The sequence below is a fragment of the Crotalus tigris genome, unplaced genomic scaffold (assembly GCF_016545835.1).
Source record: "Crotalus tigris isolate CLP2741 ecotype Arizona unplaced genomic scaffold, ASM1654583v1 scf7180000017690.20705106771:4171800, whole genome shotgun sequence".
NCBI classification, from domain to species: Eukaryota; Metazoa; Chordata; class Lepidosauria; order Squamata; family Viperidae; genus Crotalus; species Crotalus tigris.
The window spans coordinates 866344-889711 of NW_024096569.1; the positions used below are offsets into that span (position 1 = coordinate 866344).

The window sequence follows — 23368 nt, forward strand, 5'->3', positions numbered from 1 at the left end:
AAGGAGAAAGAAAAAGAAGGAAAGAAAGAAAAAGGGAAGGGAAAGAAGACAAAGGAGGGAAGAAGGGAAAAAGGAAAAAAGGAAAAATGTGATAGAAGGGGAAAGAAGGAAAGAGGAAGGAAGGAAGGAAAGAAAAAGAAAGAAAGAAAAGAAGAAAGGAGAGGCGGGGAAGGGAAGGAAGGGAAAGAAGGCAGAGGAAGGAAGGAAAGAAAGAAAGGAGAAAGAAAAAGAAGGAAAGAAAGAAAAAGGGAAGGGAAAGAAGACAAAGGAGGGAAGAAGGGAAAAAGGAAAAAAGGAAAAATGTGATAGAAGGGGAAAGAAGGAAAGAGGAAGGAAGGAAGGAAAGAAAAAGAAAGAAAGAAAAGAAGAAAGGAGAGGCGGGGAAGGGAAGGGAGGAAGGGACAGAAGGCGAAGGAGGGAAGGAAAAAGACAGAGAGGAAGGAAGGAAAGAAAAACGGGAAAGAAAAGAGACCAGGAAGGAAAGAGAAAAGAGGGAAGGAAAAAAAAAACCAAAAAAAGAGAAGAAAAAGGAAAGAAAGGAAACCAGAAACCCAAGCCAAGGAAAGAAGGAAGGAAGGAAGGCCGAAAAAAGAGGAAGCGAGGAAGGGAGAGCAGCGGCCGGCCCCTTCCAGGAAGCCGCCTGGCTGCTCCGGAGCCTCCCCCTCGGGCCCTGATGTCAGCCGCCCTCCCCCGACGCCCAGGGCATAAAGCCAGGTGCGCTCACCTGGCGCGCAGGTAAAGGCAGCAGCAGCAGCAGCAGCAGCAGCAGCAGCAGCGCCCTCCGTCCGTCCCTCCGCCATGGCCAACTCCGGCTTGCAGCTGCTGGGCTTCGTGCTGGCCCTGCTGGGCCTCATCGCCCACCTGACGGCCACCATCCTGCCCCAGTGGCGGGTCTCCTCCTTCGCCGACGGGAGCATCATCACGGCCCAGTCCTTCTACATGGGGCTGTGGATGGACTGCGTCTGGCAGAGCACCGGCCAGCTCCAGTGCAAGGTCTACGACTCCATGCTCTCCCTGGGCGGTGAGTGGGGACCGGGTCCCGCGGGGGGGGGGGCGCCCACGCGGGGAGAGGGGGGGGCGAGAGGGGAGCCACACCTGTCGGGCTACCTGTCGAGCTACCTGCCTGCCGGCCGCGCCTTCGCCGCTTCCCGCCGCCGCCCACGCGTGGGAGCCAGGAAAGGCTCGCCCGCGGGCGCCTGCCTCGCCTCTCCCCGCGGGGCCCGATCGCCCGACACGCGTGGGCCAGGGGAGGAAGAGAGACCCGCGAGGGGGGGAGGCGGAAGGGACCCCCCCCTTTTTTTACACCGGTGGGGGGAAAAAAACACGCGCGGCCAGGGCAAAAGAGAAGGAAGGAAGGAAGGAAAAGAGGGAGAGAGAGGGAGAGAGGAGGGAGGAAGAAAGAAAAGAAAAAGAGAAAGAAAGAAAGAAAGAAAGAAAGAAAGAAAGAAAGAAAGAAAGAAAGAAAGAAAGAAAGAAAGAAAGAAAGAAAGAAAGAAAGAAAGGCGAAAAGGAGCCCCCTTCTTTTTTTTACACCGGTGTGGGGAAAAACATGCGCGGCCAGGGCAAAAGAGACAGAGAAGGAAGGGAGGGAGGGAGGGAGGGAGGAAGAAAGAAAGAAAGAAAGAAAGAAAGAAAGAAAGAAAGAAAGAAAGAAAGAAAAAGAGGCGGAAAGGACCCCCCCTTGTTTTTTTACACCGGTGTGGGGGGGAAACACGCGGGAAAAGGGGGGCTTCGGATCGGGCTGCACGGCGCGGTCCAGGAGGGTCTGGGGGAGGAAATGGGGGGGTTGCGGGTCGTGGGGGACGGGGGGGGAGAGAGAGCGCTCTGTGCGTGCCCCGGAGCCCTTTGCCCTCCTTTTTCCAGCCTCCCCTTCAAAATGGCCCCCGTCCTCCCCTCCAGTGGAGGGCAGTTTCCTTTCTTCCCGAGTCACCCGTTTTGGCCAAGGTGGGCGGGCGGGCGAGAAGGATACACGCAACTTTTAAGCCAACCCTTGATTGTTCGGTCGTGCGAAGCGGGAGGAGACGGCGCCCCTCCGGGAAGCGAGCCCCCTTCCTTCTTGGACGCCCTCTTTTTAATCTCACCCCCCAAAAAATATTTCAACAGGATCCCCTTCTCTCCAAGCCGGCTAAAATCCTGGAGGCTTTTAAAAAAAAGCCTTAAACTAAGATTTGAGGTTTTTCCAGCTAGGCGCGGCTCCGGTGGGATTTCCAGGTGTTTTTTTTTTTTTTAAAACTAATTCCTGGTTTAAAACAGATTAGCTTTGCAAAAAAAAAAAAAAAGCAAAAAAAAAAGAGCAAAAACTTGGCCCTTCCTTTCCCAAACAGTCGCCCCCCCCCTCCGCCCTCGCCCCCAGCATCTCCCAACTTTTGGAACTTTTCCAGGCACCTGTTCCCGGATTATTCTGCTTTTTATCCAATTTTTTTTTTTCTGGAAAGAAAAAAAAAAGACAATTTTTTGGGTGGCTTTCTCTCTTTCTAATTTTCTTTTTCTCTTTCTAATTTTCTTTCTTTTTTCTTTCTTTCTTTCTTTCTCTCTTTCTTTCTCTCTTTCTTTCTCTCTTTCTTTCTCTCTCTCTTATATTTTCTTTCTTCTCTTTTCAAAAACTGCCTGGCTTTCTCTCTCTTTCTAATTTTCTTTCTTTCTCTCTCTTTCTCTCTCTTATATTTTCTTTCTTCTCTTTTCAAAAACTGCCTGGCTTTCTCTCTCTTTCTAATTTTCTCTCTCTCTCTCTCTCTTTCTCTCTAATTTTCTTTCTTTCTTTCTTTCTTTCTTTCTTTCTTTCTTTCTTTCTTTCTTTCTTTCTTTCTTTCTTTCTTTCTCTCTCTCTCTCTCTCTCTCTCTCTCTCTCTCTCCTTATATTTTCTTTCTCCTCTTTTCAAAAACTGCCTGGTCTGGTTAGGTCAGTTCCTTGGGCCTTCTCCCCTCCCTCCCCTTTTCCCTCCCCCCCCCCAGCCAGCCACACCTTCAAAGGCCGCTTGCTACAAAAGGTGCAGGATGACTTTCCCCCCTTCACCCCCCCAGAGATATTTGAAGGAGGTGGGGCAGAAAGGAAGGAGGGGGGAGAGAAAAGAGGAATTGCTTCCGCTCTCAAAAAAGGCTGTGAGGCTGGAATTTGCTTTTCCCAGGCCGGGCACCCTCCGTGTAACACACCTGGCTGGGGTAGATGGGGGGGAATCACAGGTGAGGCTGGTGAAAAACCCAGGTGACCCCGTTGCCAAATTCAAGCCGAGTCCAGGCAGCAAATTTGACCTGAAAGAAGCCTATTTGAGCTGTTGTTTTTTTTTTAACCTGGCCAACTTTACGGACAAGTGGACTTCCAACAGCTGGGCAATTCTGGGAGTTGAAGTCCCGCCCATCTTAAAATGGCCAAGTTTGAGAAACGCTGCTTGGTAGACCCAAACTGTTAAAAAAAAAAAAAAACAATAATAATACCAATTTATTCCAGTAACTGGCCAGGTTTTTCACGTGGCTACTACAAAGAGTTTGCCAAAATTGAGAATATTCTGTGTATAAAATGAATATAAACTGTTGGGATTCTGAATGGGTGAATCCTGCTAGGTTGAATTTTGTTTATGGATGTGCTTATTAAATTTATATGCTGCCCATCTTGCAATGGAGCGGCTCGGGGCGATATTAAAGTTGTTAAAATAATAAAAGTCTGGGAAATATGGACAGGGGTTCTGCCAAAGCTCAAATTGGTTCTCCCCTCAATTGGATGATTGGGTGATTTTTCTCCTGGATGAAAAATAGACCATCATCCTCAGCAACTCCCAGTCCAGACTCCTTTACAAGCATGGTTTTTCTCAATATGGTATCATGTAAAGTGCTATTGGGAGGATCCCGTCTGCCCGGCGCAGTTCTGTCCTCAGTCCAGCTCCGCCTTTTATGTGGGTGTTTCTTTGCCAAAGAATTTTAAGATTTTATTTGCACTTTGTTGTTTTTAACTTGAGAATGGAATGCAGTGGGACAGAATTGGGTGCCAACTCCAAAATCAGATTTATTTATATATTTTTTGCCCCTGCTCAGTTTGGCATTGTGCTGTAACTTTGTTGGCCTGTTAAAATAAAATAATAAAAGGAAAATAGAAATAAATATAACAAAATGAAATCAAAGTAAAAAGAATAAAGTAAAATAAAAGTAAAATAGAAGTAGAAAGAATAAAGTGAAATAAAAACAAAATTGAAATAAAAAGAATAAAGTGAAATAAAAACAAAATAGAAATAAAAAGAATAAAGCGAAATAAAAGTAAAATAGAAGTCAAAAGAATAAAATGAGATAAAAACAAAATAGAAATAAAAAGAATAAAATGAAATAAAAGTAAAATAGAAATAAAAAGAATAAAATGAAATAAAAGTAAAGTAAAAGTAAAAAACAATAAAATGAGAAAAAACAAAATAGAAATAAAAGAATAAAATGAAATAAAAGTAAAAAAGAAGTCAAAAGAATAAAATGAGATAAAAACAAAATAGAAATAAAAAGAATAAAATGAAACAAAAACAAAATAGAAATAAAAAGAATAAAATAAAATAAAAGTAAAAAATAAAATGAGATAAAAACAAAATAGAAATAAAAAGAATAAAATGAAATGAAATAAAATCTGTAAAACCATCAAACATCCACACCTGCCTCTCCCAGGTCCTTGGGAAGGACTTGATAGGTAGACAAAAATACCAAATCTAGTCTGAACACCTGGCTGACTACGACGAATCATAAAATGAAATAAAACTAATGAAATGAAAGAAAAACCATCAAATCCAATCAAAAGAGTCAAATCAAATAAAAATAGATGAATGAGTTAAAAATAATCAAATCCAATCAAAATAGTCAGATCAAATAAAATAACAGTCAAATCCAATCAAAATAGAAAAGCGAACTAAAAACAATCAAATCCAATCAAAATAGTCAAATCCAATAAAACTAGAAGAGTGAGTTAAAAATAATCAAATCCAATCAAAATAGTCAGATCAAATAAAATAACAGTCAAATCCAATCAATGTAGAAAAGTGAATTAAAAACGATCAAATCCAATCAAATTAGTCCAATCCAATAAAAAACAGAAGTGAGTTAAAAATAATCAAATCCGAATAGTCAGATCAAATAAAATAACAGTCAAATCCAATCAATATAGAAAAGTGAAGTAAAAACAATCAAATCCAATCAAAATAGTCAGATCAAATAAAATAACAGTCAAATCCAATCAAAGTAGAAAAGTCAATTAAAAACAATCAAACCCAATCAAAATAGTCCAATCCAATAAAAAAACAGAAGAGTGAGTTCAAAATAGTCAATCCCAATCAAAATGGTCAAATCCAATCCAATCAAAACAGTCATCTCCAATGAAAATACTCAAACCCAATCAAAAAATAGAAAAGTGAATCCAAAACCATCCCATCCCATCCAAACAGCCAAAATAAAATAAAGTAAAATAAAAGCAACTAAAAAATAATCAGTGAATTAAAACAGGAAACCAAAACAGGCAGACCGAAAACTGCTCTCTTTGCGGGGTGTGTGTGTGTGTGTGTTTTTTTTCTACGTTGTTTCCCCCTTGGCTTGGAAAAAAAGGGGCTTAGATTTTGCAGAACCGCTTCAATAGTTTTGCAAAGCAGGAGACAGACCTCAACGAGTTTCTGGTTTGCTTGCAAAGACAACGTCTGGCCCAGAATGAGGAAATTTGGACTGCAGATTTTCCAGAATGGAGCAATTGTTTGAATATGCATGTCGGGAACAGGGGAGGGGGTGTGAACCAGGTGTGTAAAGTCTCCGGGACTTCCCGATGAGCAGGAGAGGAAGTGGGGGTAGGTGGGGGAGAAATTGGGAAGAGCTGAGCCATTAGCTCCTGGGCATAGTGGGGTGCCAGGATGCCCGTCGCCCGCTTGGTTAACCCTAATTTTTTTCTCCAGCCTGAAATTTCTCATCTCTGTTTATAAAACCAAAGTGTGTACCTGATAGCTTATCGCTTTCATGACTTGAGGAAACAAACCAAGTTTACCTTCTGGGATAAGGGGAACTTTGGGGTCAGCTAGCCAGATTAGGGCAGGGACAGGGAAGGGGTGGGAAGCTGGGGAGTCACTGAGTTTGAGGAGGGGGCACAATCTTGGGCCCATTTCACAGAAGTGGTCCACTACGGCTGGAAATCTGGACTCTTGGCCAGGAGGGCGTTTTGGGAACCAGGCGCAGAGAACGTGTTGGTTACACTGGCAGGGACTCTTCCCCCAAACTCACAAAACTGGGTGTGTTGGAAAAATGGTGTTTTGGTGGTGGTGTTTTTTTTGGGGGGGGGGGCAAAAGGGTGGTGAAAAAGAAAAGAAGAACCAGTTTTTTTGAGCTGAAAAACGTGGATGAAACGAACATTGTTCTCTTTTGAGTTGCGTGTAAGAAGAAAGCGGAGGGATTGGGGGACCCCTCCTTAAAGCCAGCAATCCTAGTTCCACACAGCCCCTCCTTCGACCTTTACACACACACACACACACACACACACACACACACACACGCACACCTATACTCAGACACACACACATACACCAAGGCTGTCCTTTCTATTTTCTGCTCCTCCAACGGTTTCATCGAAACGAAACGACACGCTTGCTTCTCTTTTTTCAGGTAACCGTTGCTTGGCTCTGTGTGTGTGTGTGTGTGTGTGTGTGTGTGTGTGTGTGTGTGTGATGACCTTGTGCCAGAATGCAATTGCTGGCACACCTGCCCCAGGGGAGGGGTGATGTCACCTTGCCACCGGGCCCTCGTGGGGTTGAACCATCTTTGGAAGGAAGAAACTAGCAAAGGTCGTTTTGAAAACACTTGGGGGGGGGAGGAAAGGGGGGGGTGGAAAGGTCCCTGGATTGGGTTAGGGGTGAAAACCTCTGGCTTGGGGGGGTCGCCTTTCCTCCCCCCCTGCTCCACAAGGCCAGGTTTTCTGATGGATTATTGCCAGGAATTGCTACGTTCAGGACTTGGGGGGTGTGTGTGTTTAAAAACAGACAGGTGATAGGGAACAGATAAAAAACAAAAGGGTGGATAAATAGATGGGTAATAGATAGATTGGATGGATAGATAGATTTGGTAGATGATAGGAAGATAGAGATGATATTGATAGATGGAAGATGATAGACAAATGATTGATAGATGATAGTTGGTAGGTAGATACATATATAGATATATAAAATGGGTGGAAGATAAATGGATAGATACACAGATAGACAGACATAGATACATATAGATAGATGATAGGTCGATACATATATAGATACATAAAATGGGTGGAAGAGGGATGGATAGATAGATAGATAAACAGATAGATAGATAGAGGTAGATACATATATAGATACATAAAATGGGTGGAAGAGGGGATGGATAGATAGATAGATAGATAGATAGATAGATAGATAGATAGATAGATAGAGGTAGATACATATATAGATACATAAAATGGGTGGAAGAGGAATTGATAGATAGACAGGCAGACAGACAGACATAGATGATAGGTCGATACACATATAGATACATAAAATGGGTGGAAGAGGGATGGATAGATAGATAGATAAACAGATAGATAGATAGAGGTAGATACATATATAGATACATAAAATGGGTGGAAGAGGGGATGGATAGATAGATAGATAGATAGATAGATAGATAGATAGAGGTAGATACATATATAGATACATAAAATGGGTGGAAGAGGAATTGATAGATAGACAGGCAGACAGACAGACATAGATGATAGGTAGATACACAAATAGATACATAAAATGGGTGGAAGAGGGATGGATGGTGGATGGATGGATGGATAGATGATAGACAGACAGACATAGATGATAGGTAGATACATATATAAATACTGTACATAAAATGGGTAGAAGATGGATGGATGGATAGGTAGACAGAGATAGACAGACAGAGACAGACAGGATGGATTGATGGATTGATACAGTGAATGGATATGAAATGGATGGATGGATAGATAGATAGATAGATAGATAGATAGATAGATAGAATAACAGAGTTGGAAGGGACCCTTGAAGGTCTTCTAGTCCAACCCCCCCCCTCCTATGGCAGGAGATCCTATACCATTCCGGATTTCCTTTGGGCTTGGCGGGATGGAAGCATGTGACCATAGAAAGAACAACAGAACACAATAATAGAGTCGGAAGGGAACCCAGAGGTCCTCCAGTCCAACCTTAAACCCACCCAAGCAGGAGAGAGATGATAAACAGATGCCCTTGTCCCCCCCCCCAAAATAAGGCAAGACTTCAGTCTTAGATACGTATTTAAGGTTATGACATACAAACCCTTTGTCTATCATTATAGTTTACAACATCCTAAAACTTATTGGCCGGAGGGGCTTCAACTCTCATTGGGAGGGGGCTTTGTGCTACAACACCCCCCCCCCCATAATTATTATGGCTGATTTAACGAGGAAGGGATTAAATCCAGGGATTTTTTTTTAAAAAAAAAACCTGTTTTATTTCACTTGGACCGTTGATGAATTAATTCAAGGTTGTTTATAGGATCCCGCTTGGCTCCCGTTTCTTCTCTGACCTGCAATTTGGCCACACAACCCATGGAGGGGCTTCCCCACAAGGTTTGAGTGTGGGAGGGGGGGCACGCTTTGCCCCCCGTCCCTTTTTTTTGCACCCCACATCTGACGCATGTGCGGCCGCGAGTTCGAATCCTGGATGTTTTGTGTTCCTCGGATTGATTCTTACGCATTGGACAGAGAAATAAAAAAAAATTGCTTCCTGGGGAGATATTCCGAGGCCCCCCCCTACACACACACACACACACACACACACACACACACACACACACACACTGGGTTTTTCAAGGCTCCTTCCTGCTTCCCATGAAGTTGTTAAGGCAAGGTGTGGCTTTATAGTTGTGGCGTGTACTCCCGTAGACTTTGCCACCTGGATCCGTTGCGGAGAGAGCAAAGGTGAAACTAAATAATGACACCTTCGTCATCTTGCGTTTGTCTCTGGGTGTGTGTCTTTGTGTGTGAGTGTGTGAGTGAGCGACAACGCCATTATGCTGAGCAATGCCAGGCTGGCGACTCACAGCAGCGAGACGGGGAGGCTCCCCCCCCTTTTTAAAATTTTTTTAGGAAACAAGGATGGGTCAACCCATCCATCGTGGCCTATTTCTGGCTTAAGTGTGCGACCGAGCCAAGATTGTGGCGTGAGGCGAATCTCAAAGATGAATCCGGATTCTTCCAGAAAGATTGCAAAATGGTGCCGAGGGAGGGTGGGAGGCGGAACAAGTGAAAGGATCCGTGGCTGTGATTAGAAAGGAGAATGACAGAATAACAGGGTGGGAAGGGGACCTCGGAGGTCATCTAGTCCAACCCCCCTGCTCCGGCAGGAGACCCTATATCATTTCAGACAAATGGCTATCCAGTTTCTTCTTAAAAAGGAGAAGGAGGAAGAAGAGGAAGAGGAGAATAATAGAGCTGGAAGGGGACCTTGGAGGTGATCTAGTCCAACCTCCCTGCTCCAGCAGGAGACCCTATTCCATTTCAGACAAATGGCTATCCAGTTTCTTCTTAAAGAGGAGGAGAAGGAGGAGGAGGAAGAGGAGGATAATAGAGCTGGAAGGGAACCTTGGAGGTCATCTAGTCCAACCCCCTGCTCAAGCAAATGGTTTAAAAAAAAAACAAAAAACAACAGGCAAAATTGCACAAGGTTGCGTCTGTGCAAAGGAACGTAATTTACTTTGTCAGGGGAAGGATCAGATTGTTCTTAGGAAAGAGTACAAGACTTTCTTTGCTTTGGGAATTAACTTATTTGTTTTGGCTCGGCGGAGTCCAATACGGAAGGAGGCAGACGAACTGAAGCCCCCCCCCCTTTTTTTTTTTTTTTTAATCCGTGCCATTTTCCCAGCCACAATTTCTTTCTTTTTATTTTCATTTTACTTTGCTTTACGTTTCGGGCAGTCCTCGCCTCTCACGACCGCAACGCAGCACCCAGATTTCCGTTGCTAAGCGAGACATTGGCTAAGTCGAGTTTGTGCCCCGTTTTTAATGACCCTTTCTGGCCCCCGTTGTTAACTGAGTCACCCAGCTGTTAAGTGAATCCGGCTTCCCCTCGGACGGTCGCAAAAAGGGGATCGCCTGACCCGCAGCCGTCATAAACGTGAGTCAGTCGCCGGGCGTCCGAATTTTTGGGGACGCCGTAACGGTCGTTAAGTGTGAAAAACGGGCGTTTCAATTCTCTCTCTTCCCCCCCCCCAAGCCCCGTGCCGTTGGAACTTGGAATAGTGGCTAAACGAACGGTTGTAACGCGAGGACCGCCTGAACTTTTCACTTTAATGTTTAGTTTGGAGTTTATTTTTTGCCTGTTTACTTTTGACTTTGCTCCCATTTAGTTTGCTTTTTCAGTTTGCAGAGCTGCCCAACTCAAGCTGCTGACTCAGCCCGTCTGTCCGTTGGCCTTTCTCTACGGGATGTTTTTCCTACTTCCTGGTGTAACTTGATGCGGCTTTAAATTGGGAATAGTTTGGCCTGGTGGCTGCCACCCCATCTGGGATCAGCCAATAAACCGATTTATGCCAGGGTTTTGGCAGCCGATGGCTCTCCCTTTCAGCTGGGTCCCTAGTTTTTTCAGCTGGCCTCGGGACCCTCTCGGTGGTGGCCCCTCGAAGCATCTAAAAATGTCTAAGCTGATCCTGTAAAAATTGCCAGAAGAGCTAGGAAAGGATCAAAGAAGTCAACAACCAGCATCAGGAAGGGAGGGAGGAAAATGAGAAAGAAGGAAAAGAGTGAAATATAAAGAAAGATAGAGGAAGGAAGGGAAAAAAGATAAAGGAAGAAGGAAAGAAAAGGAAAAGGAAAAAAGAGAGAAGAGGAAAGAAAGAGAGAAAGAAATGAAAGAAATTATAAAGAAAGAAGGAAAAAGAAAGAAAGACAAAGGAAAGAAAAAGAGAAAGAAAGGCAAAGGAAAGAAAGAGAAAGACATGAAGGAAAGAAAGAGGAAAAAAAGAGAAAAAGTAGAAAAAGAAATATAAAGAGAGAAGAGAAAAAAGAAAGAAAAAAGAAGAAAGAGAAGAGGAAAGAAAGAGAAAGAAATGAAAGAAAAGAAAAAGGAAAAGAGAAGGGGAAAGAAAGAGAGAAAGAAACGAAAAAGAAATGGAAAGAAAAAAGAAAGGAGAAAAAGAAAGAAATATAAAGAGAATGACAAAAAAGGAAAAGGAAAGAAAGAAGGAAGGGAGGGAGGGAGGAAAGAAAGGGAAGAAGAAAGAAAAAATAGGAAAAGAAATATAAAGAAATAAAGAAGAGAAAAGAAAGAGGAGAGAAAGAGAGAAAGAATTGAAGGAAAGAAAAAAAGAGAGAAGAAGAGAGACTGAGAAGGAAGGAAAGAAAGAAAGGAAAAGGAAGAGAAAGAAAGAAATGAAGAAAAAAAGGAAGGAAGAAGAAAAAAGAAGAAAGAAATGAAGAAAAAGGAAGGAAGGAAGGAAGGAAGGAAGGAAGGAAGGAAGGAGTGGGATTCTTGGAGTTGACAAGGCAAGCCCAGGACATGTGTGTGTGGGGGTCCCTGGGGACATCCCTGAGCCCCAACCCAGGGGGGGCTTCCTTTGGGAGACCCCCCTGCCCTTTCAGAGGGGACGGAGGGGGCCATGTGAGGGCCAGGCAGGGGGCGAGCACCCTGGGTGCCGAGTGACGCAGCCTCCGGTGACGACAGCCCGGGCGGGTGGGCCAGCCTTTCTGCTGCTCCCAGGGCTGAGTCACGGCGGCCCCACCCCTCACTGAGGCCACCGGACCTGCTTTGCAAATCCTCTTTTTATGTTTTATTTTTAGTAGCCAGAGTTTTCGCCTCTTTTTTCCTTTTTTCCCCCTGTCTTCGCTTCTCGATTCGGCTTTTATATCCTCCTTCGCCACTCAGAGTACTTACGCAAAGTTCTCCTCCCTCCTAGAAAAACAACCCTGGCAGGTAGGACAGCGGATAAAAATTACACGGGAGGCACCGAGAACGCTGGGCAGCTGCGGTAATCCCCACAAGGAGGGGGTGTTTCATTTGACCTCCCCTCCCCTCCAGTAGCTCAATGCGGCCGACCCAGGGCTGCTTCCTCCCTTTCCCCCCAACAACAATCCTGCAAGGTAGACTGGGCTAGGCGAGGAATAGGCCCAAAGCCCCCTGGAGAGGCCTGGTGGCTGAGGGGGGGATTCTTGAACCCAAGTCCAGCCCCATAACCACTATACCAGCTGGCTGTTTTCCTTCCTTCCTTCCTTCCTTCCTTCCTTCCTTCCTTCCTTCCTTCCTTCCTTCCTTCCTTCTTCCCCATTCTTCTTTCCCTCCCTCTCTTTTTTCCTTCCTCTCTTCTTTCCTTCTTCCTTTCCTTCCGTCTACTTTTCCTCCCTTCTTTCTTTCCTCCCTCCCTCCCTCCCTTTCCTTCTTTCCCTTCTTCCTTCCTCCTTTCCTAGCCTCCCTCCCTCCTTCCCTCCCCTCTCCTGCATTCCTCCAACTCTTTTCCTTGCTTCCTCCCTCCCTCTTATTTCCTTCCTTCTTTCCTCTCCCTCTTCCTTCCTTCCTCCCTCTCCTTCTTTCCCTTCTTCCTTCCTTTCCCCATTCTTCTTTCCTCCCTCCCTTTCTTTCCTTCCTCTCTTCTTTCCCTCTTCCTCCCTTCTATTCTTCCTTTTTTCCTCCCTCTCTCCCTCTCCTTTCCCTGCCTCCCTCCCTTCCCAGCCTCCCTCCCATTCCCCCATCTCTTTTCCTTGCTTTATTGCTTCCTCCCTCCCTCCCTTATTGCCTTCCTTCTTTCCTCTCCCTTCCTTCCTTTCTTCCTTCCATCAAAAGAAGGGGAAAAACCTTTTCTATTTATTTATTTGGATTGATTCGCTGCCTGCCCGACTCTCAGCGTGGGCAATGCCCCCCAACCCCGTGGCTGTTGCCCCTTGGCGCTCTCTCTCTCTCTCTCTCTCTCTCTGTGTCACACACACACACACACACACACACACACACACACACACACACACACACACCCCGGCTTCCTTCCCTAAAATGTCGCATTTCCCGGGCCCGTTTTTTACGTCCCAGCCTGGATGCTCAGAAGCCTCTTAATGTTTGCCGAGAAAGCCCCCCACCCAAGCAAACACGCTGCCTTCCTCCACTTGGCTGTGCTAGGGGAGGGGTGGGGGGTCCCCCCCAAACCTCTGCCCTCCAATATGTGCCCCGCAGGGGTGCCCTGGGCTCCGACGGACAGGCGTCACGATCCTGTCTCTCTGGGTAAAAGAGTTGAGTGCAGAAGGGGAGGGGGGGACTGGCCGCCGTTATGGGGGTGCTGGGGGGGAAAGTACTGGATGTCGGGGTGGCTTTTGGAGGGCCAGGGATGGGTATTGGGGCGCTGAGGTGGATACTGGAGTACTGGGGCAGGTACTGGATGCAAGGAGGGGTGCTGGGGTGTGTATTGGGGCGCAGGGGTGGATGTTGGGGTACAGGAGTTCTCCATCTGCCTGGCAAGACTTGGGAGGGGGGCCCGGCTGTTAGGACAGGCCAGCTTACAAAAAGGGGGTGCTTGGGTATCCACAAAGCAGTGCCAGCGTTTCCCCGTTCTGGCAGTCAACCCCCCGCCCAGCTGCACCATCCTCAACCTTTTAAATTAATCAGAACAGAGCTGGAAGGGACCTCGAAGGTCATCTAGTCCAGCCCCCCCCCCAAATCCAGCTTCTGTGCCCCTCTGACCTCCTGCCTCGTCTGTCTGCAGCTTACTTACAAGCCACCCGGGCGCTGATGGTCATCTCCATCGTCCTGGGCGTGATGGGCATCGGCATTGCCACCATGGGCATGAAATGCACCCACTGCGGGGACGACAACAAGACCACCAAGGCCCGCATCGCCATGACCGGCGGCATCGTCTTCCTGGTGGCCGGTGAGTTCCCTCCCTCCTCCTCCCCTCCCAGCTTCCCAACCGTTTGGAATGGAATGGAATTAGGAATAGGATAAGATACAGAATAGAAGAGAAGAGAAGAGAAGAGAAGAGAAGAGAAGAGAAGAGAAGAGAATAAAACAGAACAGAACAGAATAAGGAACGGAATGGAATAGAATAGAAAATATAGAATAAAATAGAATAGAATAAGTAGAATAGAAAAGAAAATATAGAATAGAATAAATAGAATAGAATAGAATAAATAGAATGGAGTGGAATAGAATAGAATAAATAGAATGGAATGGAATGGAACGGGAATAGAATAGAACAGAATAGAATAGAATAAATAGAACAGAACAGAACAAAACAGAATAGTGGAATGGAATAGAATAGAATAAGGAATAGAATAAACAGAATAACGAATGGAATAGAATGGAATGGAATGGAATAGAATAGAATAAATAGAACAACAGAATATCATGGAATAAATAGAATAGAATAGAATAAACGGAATGGAACGGAACGGAACAGAACAGAATAAATAGAATAGAATAAATAGAATAGAACAGAACAGAACAAAATAGAATAGAATAGAATGGAATGGAATGAAATAGAATAGAATAAGGAATAGAATAAAACAGGACAGAACAGAATAAGGAATGGAATAGAATAGAATAAAATAAATAGAATAGAATAAATAGAATAGAATAAATAGAATAGAATAGAATAAATAGAATGGAATAGAATAGAATAGAATAGAATAGAATAGAATAGAATAGAATAGAATAGAATAGAATAGAATAGAATAGAATATTTGCCCCGCTTCCTAGGCTTACATCCCCTTGGGGAAGAAAAAACATCAAACCAAGATAACCGTTTTGTGATACTCTCCTTGTTTTCCCGATTTAGGTTTGTGTTCCCTGGTCGCCTGTTCCTGGAGTGCAAACCAGATTGTTCAAGATTTTTACAACGCCTACTCCCCCGTAAATAAAAAGTACGTTGTCCAGAGCAAACGGGGTGGCTGGGTCTGTCTTTGGCACCCTCAAATGTGGCGCATCTCGCTTGCCAAAAACGTCCGGACACAAACTCAGATTCGCTTCTTCTCCTGGCCCTGCCTCGCCCCCTTTCCCCTGGCCCCACCCCTTTGGAGCGTGTCCCTCTTGAGGAGGGGGGCCCCCACCGCCTCTGCACCCCACCTCTGGCATTTCCCCACTCCACCCCCCCGTGGCTGCTTCCGAGGCAGGAAGAAAACCTGGAGGGGAAAGAAAGTCGGAGCAAGGTGATGTCCGGAGAGCATCCAGTAACCGCACCGGGGAGAAGAATCCTTTACATCTAGAATTCCCACACCCGGCAAATCCTTTTCCCCCAGCTGCAGAGGCAGGGAAGTGGGGAGGGGGTCTAGGGGTGGGATGGGGACCTCCCTAAACACCCCCCCCCATTTTCTACCGTCTCACGGTGAGTGTCTTTCTGTGCCCCAGGTACGAAATTGGCCCTTCCATTTTCCTTGGCTGGGCTGGAGCCGCCTTGTCGCTGATTGGGGGCGGATTGCTCTCCTGCTCGTGTCCAGAGGGAGGCTCCGGGTACAAGAACCGCCAGTATCCGGCGCCGATGCCCATCGCCAAACCCCCCAGTAGCCGAGAATACGTCTAAGATGCCCGGCCAGCTGACGTCAAGACCCATGTGCCACTGAGCCTGGAACAGCCCGGATTTTGCCGCCCAAGTTGGGCATCGTAGACTTTTAAACCCCCTCGGAGGGAGGGGGTGTGCTCTCGTTTTACCCCGTTTTATTATTCCTCCTCTGCTCTTTGATTGTGTTTTTATTTTTATTTTTTATTTTTTTAAATAGCCATCCTTATTTTAATTAGAGATATTTTAATATTTTAACCGGCTGTCAGCCCCGAAGGGGAGGGGGAACGGACCTTGTTATTATCCGTGTCTGCCTTTCCCTGGGAAGGATCAGAGAGAGGGCGCGCTCCACTAATCCTTTGACCCTCCCGGCGGGGGATTATGGGGCTTAGAGTCTCGAGGTAAAGCGATCGAGGAAGCGCTAGCAAGATTTTCATTTTTTTCTAGGGAGAACCCACCTCTCCCCCTTAATAAACGGACCCAATTGGACAAGACCTACCCCCGCCCACCACCCCCTGGGTGCCCTTATGGAGGGTTGGATTGATCCTAAAGAAAGCCCCCCAACTATCTGGGGGTTTTCCTCCCCCCCCCCACAAATAACCACTGAGGAATTGGCATTTGGCATCTCTGCTGTCTGGCAGATGTTTACAAGACTGGGCGTTTTGGGGGGGGCAGGGAACTTTGACCCCCCACCACCACCTCGCCCAGGAAAAGGGGGTCTCCCTTCTCCGTGGGGCAGCCCAGCCGAAAACCCCTAAAACTAATTCTTGGCAGGCTGCTTGCAGACTTCAGAAATGGTTTGGCTTGTGTAAATATATGTACGCGCGCTGGGGAAGCCTTGGGTGAAGCGAGGATCCCTGATTCAAGTCCTTTTAATTCCTCCCCATAAAATGTTCCTGGCTTTTCTTGCAAAATCATATTTCGTGGAGGAGGAAAAAATTTACCTTGACTTACATTTGCTTGCTTGGATAGATTTTAACTTTTTTTGGGAGGGAGGGGCTGGGGAGGTCGAAGGAAGGGATGAATGCAAATTGGAATAGGAAAGGAGGGATCTTTAGATTAAAAAGCTAGCCTTATTTAAAGCACGAATCCCTTCGGGTGCTGTGTGCGTTTTGTGTATTTTTTTTTTTAAAAAAATTGTATTGCTGAGAATCTATATATTTTTTTTGTATGTAATAAATGAGAGTGTTTTGGACAAAAAAAAAAAGCTGCCCTGCTCTAGAGGTGATCGTGATGAAATTGTTCGGTCGACCCGGAAGCCGACTTGGATGTCCGTAATTGCCTGGAACGTGTTTTTTTTATTTTTTTCTTGATTGGGTAACTTTCTTAGTAGATGGTGGGAATGTAGCAGACATAATATACCTTGACATCAGCAAAGGGAAAAATTAACCCGTGACAAGCTAAATTGTGGGGTTCTCAGAGAGCATCAAGGACCCCACAATTCTCCTCTTCCTCCTCCTCCTCCTCCTCCCTTCTAGCAATGATGATGTTCCCTAGTTGGGTCATGAAACGTCTGCAAAGAAACCACCAAGCTCAGAGAGCACCGGGGACCCCACAGTCGTCTTCTTCTTCTTCTTCTTCTTCTTCTTCTTCTTCTTCTTCTTCTTCTTCTTCTTCTTCTTCTTCTTCTTCTTCTTCTTCTTCTTCTTCTTCTTCTTCTTCTTCTTCTTCTTCTTCTTCTTCTTCTTCTTCTTCTTCTTCTTCTTCTTATTCTTCTTCTTCTTCTTCTTCTTCTTCTTCTTCTTCTTCTTCTTCTTCTTCTTCTTCTTCTTCTTCTTCTTCTTCTTCCTCCTCTTCCTCCTCCTCCCTTCTAGCACTGATGATGTTCCCTAGTTGGGTCATGAAACATCTGCAAGGAAACCACCAAGCTTAGAGAACACCAAGGACTCCACAGTCGTCGTCGTCTTCTCCTTCTCCTCCTCCTCTTCTTCTTCTTCCTCCTCTTCCTCCTCCCTGTGTCACCCAGCCGGCTTTCATGCCTAAAGCAGGATTCGAACTCACCGTCTCCTGGTGATTGGCCCAAAGTCTCTCAGCTGGCTTTCATGCCTAAGGCAGTACTAGATAGATAGACAGACAGGCAGGTAGGTAGACAGACAGACAGATATAGATAAGAGATAGACAGACAGACAGATATAAGATAGAGATAAGATAGATAGACAGATATAAGATAGAGATAGATAAGATAGACAGATATAAGAGATAGAGATAGTTAAGATAGAGATAGATAGACAGACAGACAGATATAAGATAGATAGAGATAGATAAGATAGACAGACAGATATAAGATAGATAGATAGACAGACAGATATAAGAGATAGATAGATTAGATAGATAGATAGATAGACAGATATAAGATAGAGATAGATAGAGAGAGAGAGATAAGATAGAGATAGACAGATATAAGATAGATAGACAGAAGACAGATAAGATATAGACAGATATAGATAAGATATAGATAGACAGACAGACAGATATAAGATAGATAGATAAGATATAGATAGATATAAGATAGATATAGATAAGATAGAGACAGACATAAGATAGATAGATAGACAGACAGAAGACAGACAGACAAGATATAGACAGATATAGATAAGATATAGATAGACAGACATATGATAGATATAGATAAGATAGACAGAGACAGATAGATATAGATAGATGGATATAGATAGACGGACAGATATAGATAGATAAGATATAGATATAGACAGACAGACAGATATAGATATGCAGTATGACAGCTGCAGTGTCCCAGTTCACCTGATTGCTATTTTTCAACCTTCCCAGCCAGCTTCAGACAACAAAGTCAACGGGGGGGGGGGGAGCCAACAATGGCAGAAAGGTCACAAAGCCAGGCACGGCTGCCTTGACAACCAGCTCGCTGAGTCACAGACCTTCCATCCCAATCAAGGTCGTAACACGAGGACCCCCCCACACCCACCTACCACCCCCGCAAGCGAGAAACGGGAACATAAGCCTAAATTCCAAATGAGAAAGAGACATTGTTTTATTCTCCTGCTGTCCTTAAGGCTCTTAAGGAGGATTCGGGGGGGGGGGGCGAAGGAGGTTGAAAGGAGACCGGGATGAGTCGGGATCGGAAGGGAAGAGAGATAAAGAAGCCGCGTTTATTTAATCCACTTGGACCGATAAGGCGCAGGCCCGTTGCAAAATAGCAGAAGTCCCTGACCTTCAGACCACTGGATGCAAAAAAATAAATAAAAATAAGAAATCAAGGAGAGAAGCAACCTAGAACTAAGGTCGTTCAGCGACCGTTCAAAGTTACAAAGTGACCGACGACCGTTTTTCACACTTAAAACTCACTTTCACAAAAGTCTCACTTAGCATCCTAAATTAATCTAAGCTCAATTATGGCGGTACTGTGTCCCATCTATTTCTGGAACAACAGCGCCCTCTCTTGGCTCAAATGAGTAAGACTGGAGGGAAATTTGGGGGGGGGGGTATAGAAAGCTCGAGAGTCCAATTTGTTTGGCAGACTTTAAATACTTCCGAACAGATTCTTGGGGGAGAGAAAAGCCCCCCTGGATGCTTGCATAACCTCCTGGCCTCACCCACAAGGGCTCTTTTGCATCTTTTGACCTAGCCGGCCTTGAAGAAAAAAAAAGCTTAAGATTGGCGCTTGGAAAGGAGACCACGAGGAAATCCCAGAGAAATCCGAGCAGCGCCAGTCGCCACCTTCCGGGTCCCAAACCAGCATCTGAAGCCTGAGTTTGGCCGAGGGGAATGTGGCGGGTTTGAGCGACCCGTGTCGACAGCCTAAACTTCCATTCCTTCCCACCCGTTTCCACGTGGTTTTCCCACGGCGCTTCCAACACGTGGCGGAGCGATTCAAAAGAAACAAGAGGCTTTTAAGGGACACGCGAGCCGCTCCTACCTGCCGGCCAACTGAGACGAAGGTTTTCCCGTGGGAAAAGCCCACTGCGGAAAGAGAGGGGGGAGGAAAGGTCTTCCCCTCCTCTGACCCGGGAGTAGCACGTGAGAACGCTCCGCAATCGGAGCCGGAGCGCCGCGCCGGGTAGAGCGAGTCCCGTCCAGCCTCGGAGGGTGTGTGCTTGTGTGCTTGTTTGTGTGCTTGTGGGCGGGTGTGTTTGTGTGGGCGTGTGCTTGTGGGCTTGTGGGCTTGTGTTTGTGTGTATATTGGTTTGCTTGTGTGTTTGGGGTGTGTGTGTGTTTGTGTGCTTGTTTGTATATTTGTATGCTTGTGTGTTTGTGGCGTGCTTGGGTGCCTGTGTGCTTGGGTGTGTGCGTGTGCGTGCTTGGGTGTTCGTGTGCACGTGTTTGTGTTTGTGTGTGCTTGTGTGCCTGTGTGTATATTTCTGTGCTTGTGTGTTTGTGGTGTGCTTGAGTGTATGTTTGTCTGCGTGTGTGTTTGTGCGTGCCTGTGTGCGTGTGTGCTTGTGTGTATAGTTGTATGGTTGTATGTTTGTGGGGTGTGTGTGCTTGTGGTTTGCGTGTGTGTGTGTGTGTGTGTGTGTGTGTGTGTGTGTGTGTGGTGCGCGTGCAAAGGACCGGAGCGTGCAAAAGACCCTCCTCAGACGGGGGCGCCCGGCTCCGCGTCCCCCCAGGACAGCTCTCCCGGACGCGGAGTTTCTTCTTTCTGCCGGCAGGGGGCGCCCTGCGCCGGCATCTCTGCCCCGCTGCCTTCTCCGGGGTTGGCCGGCCAGGATGCGCCGCACCTCGGAACTCCACCCCGGGGCGGAGCGGGACCCGCGGCCGCCGCCGCTGCCTCCTCCGCGGCACCTCCTGCCTCAGCTCTGGCCCCGCCGGAGCAGCCGCCGCCGCTGCCGCCTGCGCCCCCCGGGAGACCCCCGCCCTCGCCCCGCCAGGATGACGGTCCCGCTGCGCTTGGAAGAGGGGCTGAAGGACTCGCCCCGCTTCAGGTGGGGAGACCGACGGGCGACGCCGGGACTGGCGGTGCCAGGCGGCGGCAGGCGGAGCGCTCGGGCGCGGGAGCACCTGGTGGTGCCCTCTCCGCCTGCCCCGCCAGGCCCCCTCCCTCCGGAGGCTGGGGAGGGGTCGGCGGTTTCTGGAGGTCGGAAAGAAGCGCGGGGGGGGGGTCGCGTTGGTTTGCCCGGGGCGGAGTTGGGAGGCAGCGTGGTGGGAGTAAAGGGGCAACGACCCCTTGTCTCCCCCTGCCCTCTTCCCATCTGCCCCCTCCCCTCCTCCGGTCTCCCCCTCCCCTCCCTCCATCGCCTCTCTGCCTCCTCCTATCTGCCCCTGCCTCTATTTCTCCCCCCTTCCCTATCTACCCCCCATTTCCTCCCCCCATCTCCCCCCTATTTCTCTCCATTCCCCCCCATCTCCCCCTTTCTCCCCCCTCCCCTATCTTCCCCCCATTTCCTCCCCCCATCTCCCCCTATTTCTCTCCATTCCCCCCATCTCCCCCTTTCTCCCCCCTCCCCTATTTCCCCCCCATTTCCTCCCCCCATCTCCCCCCTATTTCTCTCCATTCCCCCCATCTCCCCCTATTTCTCCCCCCTCTGCTATCTCCCCATTTCCTCCCCATCTCCCCCTATTTTTCCCCCCTCTGCTATCTCCCCATTTCCTCCCCATCTCCCCCCTATTTCTCTCCATTCACCCCCATCTCCCCCTATTTCTCCCCCCTCCCCTATCTATCCCCCATTTCCTCCTCATCTCCCCCTATTTCTCTCATTCCCCCCCATCTCCCCCTATTTTCTCCCCCCTCCCCTATCTACCCCCATTTCCTCCCCCCATCTCCCCTTATTTCTCTCCCCCCTCCCCATCCCCTCCCCCCCACTTTACTTGGTTCTGGCCCTTCCTGCCTCTATGACCCCTTTTAAAGGGCAGCCCCCCCCTTTCTCATGCCTATATCTTCCCTCTGCTGGGGGTCCCGTGGGCCCACTTTTCACAGCAAAATGGGGTGGTGGGTGTCAGCCCCCCCCCAAGGAGGCACACCTGAGTTTGGGGAGCCACATCCTGGTATTTTGCACTGCTTCCCATGTGTGTGGGGGGGGGGGAAGGGATCTGCTTCCTACTGGGGTGGGGGGGGTCCTCTGTTTTTACACACCCACACCCCACCCTCCTTCACATTTCACCCCCAGCTTGCAGCTGCAAAATATCTGCAACGGGGAGAGACAGGGGAGAAACTGGTGTTAATTGTGGTGGTGGGCAAAAGGACAAGTTGTCGGTACATCTGTAGCTTCTCCCTTGGTGGCTGTGTAGAAATTAGACAACACAACAGGTATCTGTAGCTTCTCTCTTGGTGGCTGTGTAGAAATTAGACAACACAACAGGTATCTGTAGCTTCTCTCTTGGTGGCTGTGTAGAAATTAGACAACACAACAGGTATTTTTTTCGTGTGTGTATTGCAGGAGAACTAATTCTTTTATTTTGCACCCTAACGGCAAGGAAGCCAACAGGCCCCAATGCAAACCTAGTTTAGCACGTATGTTTGTGTGCCGTGGCGTGTGGGTCCCCCAATCTCTTCTACCCCAGCTTCCCTGGGGTGACAAGATTGTGTGTCCTGCCTTCGCGCACAACATCCCCAGCCCTTAAAGAAGTAGAGATGGTTAAACGGATTGCTTTCTTGGAAGAAAAGGACACACACAATTTTGTTTCCACTTAGAAACGGGCGTCTGGATTTCACGCTTGCAATGGAAAAAATGAAAAAATTCGGTTGTGGCTTTTGCTGATTAGTTAGCTTCGCTTGTTGTTACTGAAAGGGACGCTGTATATTCTGCTGCAAAGGATAAGAGTAGGTAGCCACAACTGAGCCCAAAATTTTGGTCGCTAAGTGAGACATTGATATAAGTGAACTTCGCCCCGCTTTACTTTCCTTTTGTGGCTGCAGTTCTTAACTGAATCACTTTGGTGGATAAGTAAGTAATCTGGTTGTTAAGTCAGATTACTTACTTATCGCAAAAGGGGTGCACAAGACCCACTGCGACCGTCGTAAATACGAATCGGGCCCAGCGTCAAATGTTGGCGCTGCAACGGTCGTAAGGGCGGAAAACGCTCACCCCGTTTCTTTTTTTCTTTCTTTTCACCCCTTTTTTTTCTCCTGTTCCCTTTTCCCTGCCCCTGGCTCCCCATCCTTTTCATTTCCTTTGCATTTTATATTCCGATAAACGAATTTTTTAAAAAAATTCCTTTTAAAGCGGCCGCATCCTCAATCCCTAAGCAACCAAGCCGTCTCGGATGACCTTGTTGCGCAAACTCAGTTTAAGCAAGGTTAGCGCGAGATTCGGTCCGTGGTCCCAAGGCAGGTGGTTGGTTTGCACTGGAGGCACTACTAAACCACGGTTCGGCTGGCCTGTCAAACAAACAAGGATTCTGTCCATGGGCCGAAATGAAAGCAGCCGAGTCTGGAGGTATTTATGGCGGCCACGAGGCTGGAAAAAACGGACGGGGCTGCGGGTGGATGAGAAATGAGTTTGCTGTTACGGCCTCTTGCAGAGCCTGTGGCTTCCTGTCTCACACACACAAACACACACGTACACAAACACAAACAGACCCAGAGACACGGAAGCCTTGCCCCACCACCTGTGTTGCAATCCCCATCTCGTAGGTCAATTCTCACAAGGGAAGAATTGTAGAGGGGTGGGGGGCAAAAGATGGCAAGGGATCCCTGCAAGTCCTCGACTTACGACCGCAACTGAACCGGACATTTCCGTCGCTACGTGAGACTCGCTTCGGTGAATTCCCCCCCCCCTGTTTTTCCGGCCCAAGTTGTGAAGTGAAACCATCGCAGTTGTTAAGCGAGGCCCCCCGTCGTTAAGTGAGTCAGGATTGCCCTGTGGACTTTGCCCGTTGGGATGTCGCCAGAGGGGGTCGCGTGACTCCCCTTGCCCGGGGACGCTGCGACCGTCGTAAATACGAGTCGGCTGCCGAGCGGCTGAATTTTGATCGC

General features: G+C 47.3%; 2 protein-coding genes across 3 annotated transcripts in view; both read left to right on the top strand.

The window, feature by feature from the left end:
• The first annotated feature begins 728 nt into the window (after positions 1 to 728).
• Positions 729 to 16684, top strand: CLDN7 (claudin 7). Its single transcript, XM_039337916.1, has 4 exons — positions 729 to 1021; positions 13690 to 13854; positions 14761 to 14845; positions 15330 to 16684. Exons 1-4 carry the CDS (start codon positions 799 to 801, stop codon positions 15499 to 15501), a joined length of 645 nt encoding a protein of 214 aa, XP_039193850.1. The 5' UTR covers positions 729 to 798; the 3' UTR covers positions 15502 to 16684.
• A 3341-nt stretch (positions 16685 to 20025) lies between these two features.
• ACAP1 (ArfGAP with coiled-coil, ankyrin repeat and PH domains 1) overlaps positions 20026 to 23368 on the top strand; it is a 31933-nt gene continuing 28590 nt past the window's right edge. Inside the window, exon 1 of one of the 2 annotated variants that reach the window (XM_039337918.1) lies at positions 20026 to 20378. In XM_039337918.1, coding sequence (XP_039193852.1) covers positions 20164 to 20378 — 215 coding nt within the window. In that variant the 5' untranslated portion in view covers positions 20026 to 20163. The remainder of the gene's footprint in view (positions 20379 to 23368) is intronic. The other variant, XM_039337917.1, reaches the window with a different exon arrangement.

What these genes read in the sequence shown, in the direction of transcription:
- CLDN7 (XM_039337916.1), top strand. Translation starts at nt 799, where the DNA reads ATGGCCAACTCCGGCTTGCAGCTGCTGGGCTTCGTGCTGGCCCTGCTG. An exon ending in CTCCATGCTCTCCCTGGGCG is followed by an intron (nt 1,022 to 13,689) that starts GTGAGTGGGGAC and finishes GTCTGTCTGCAG; the next exon opens with CTTACTTACAAGCCACCCGG. An exon ending in TACTCCCCCGTAAATAAAAA is followed by an intron (nt 14,846 to 15,329) that starts GTACGTTGTCCA and finishes TCTGTGCCCCAG; the next exon opens with GTACGAAATTGGCCCTTCCA.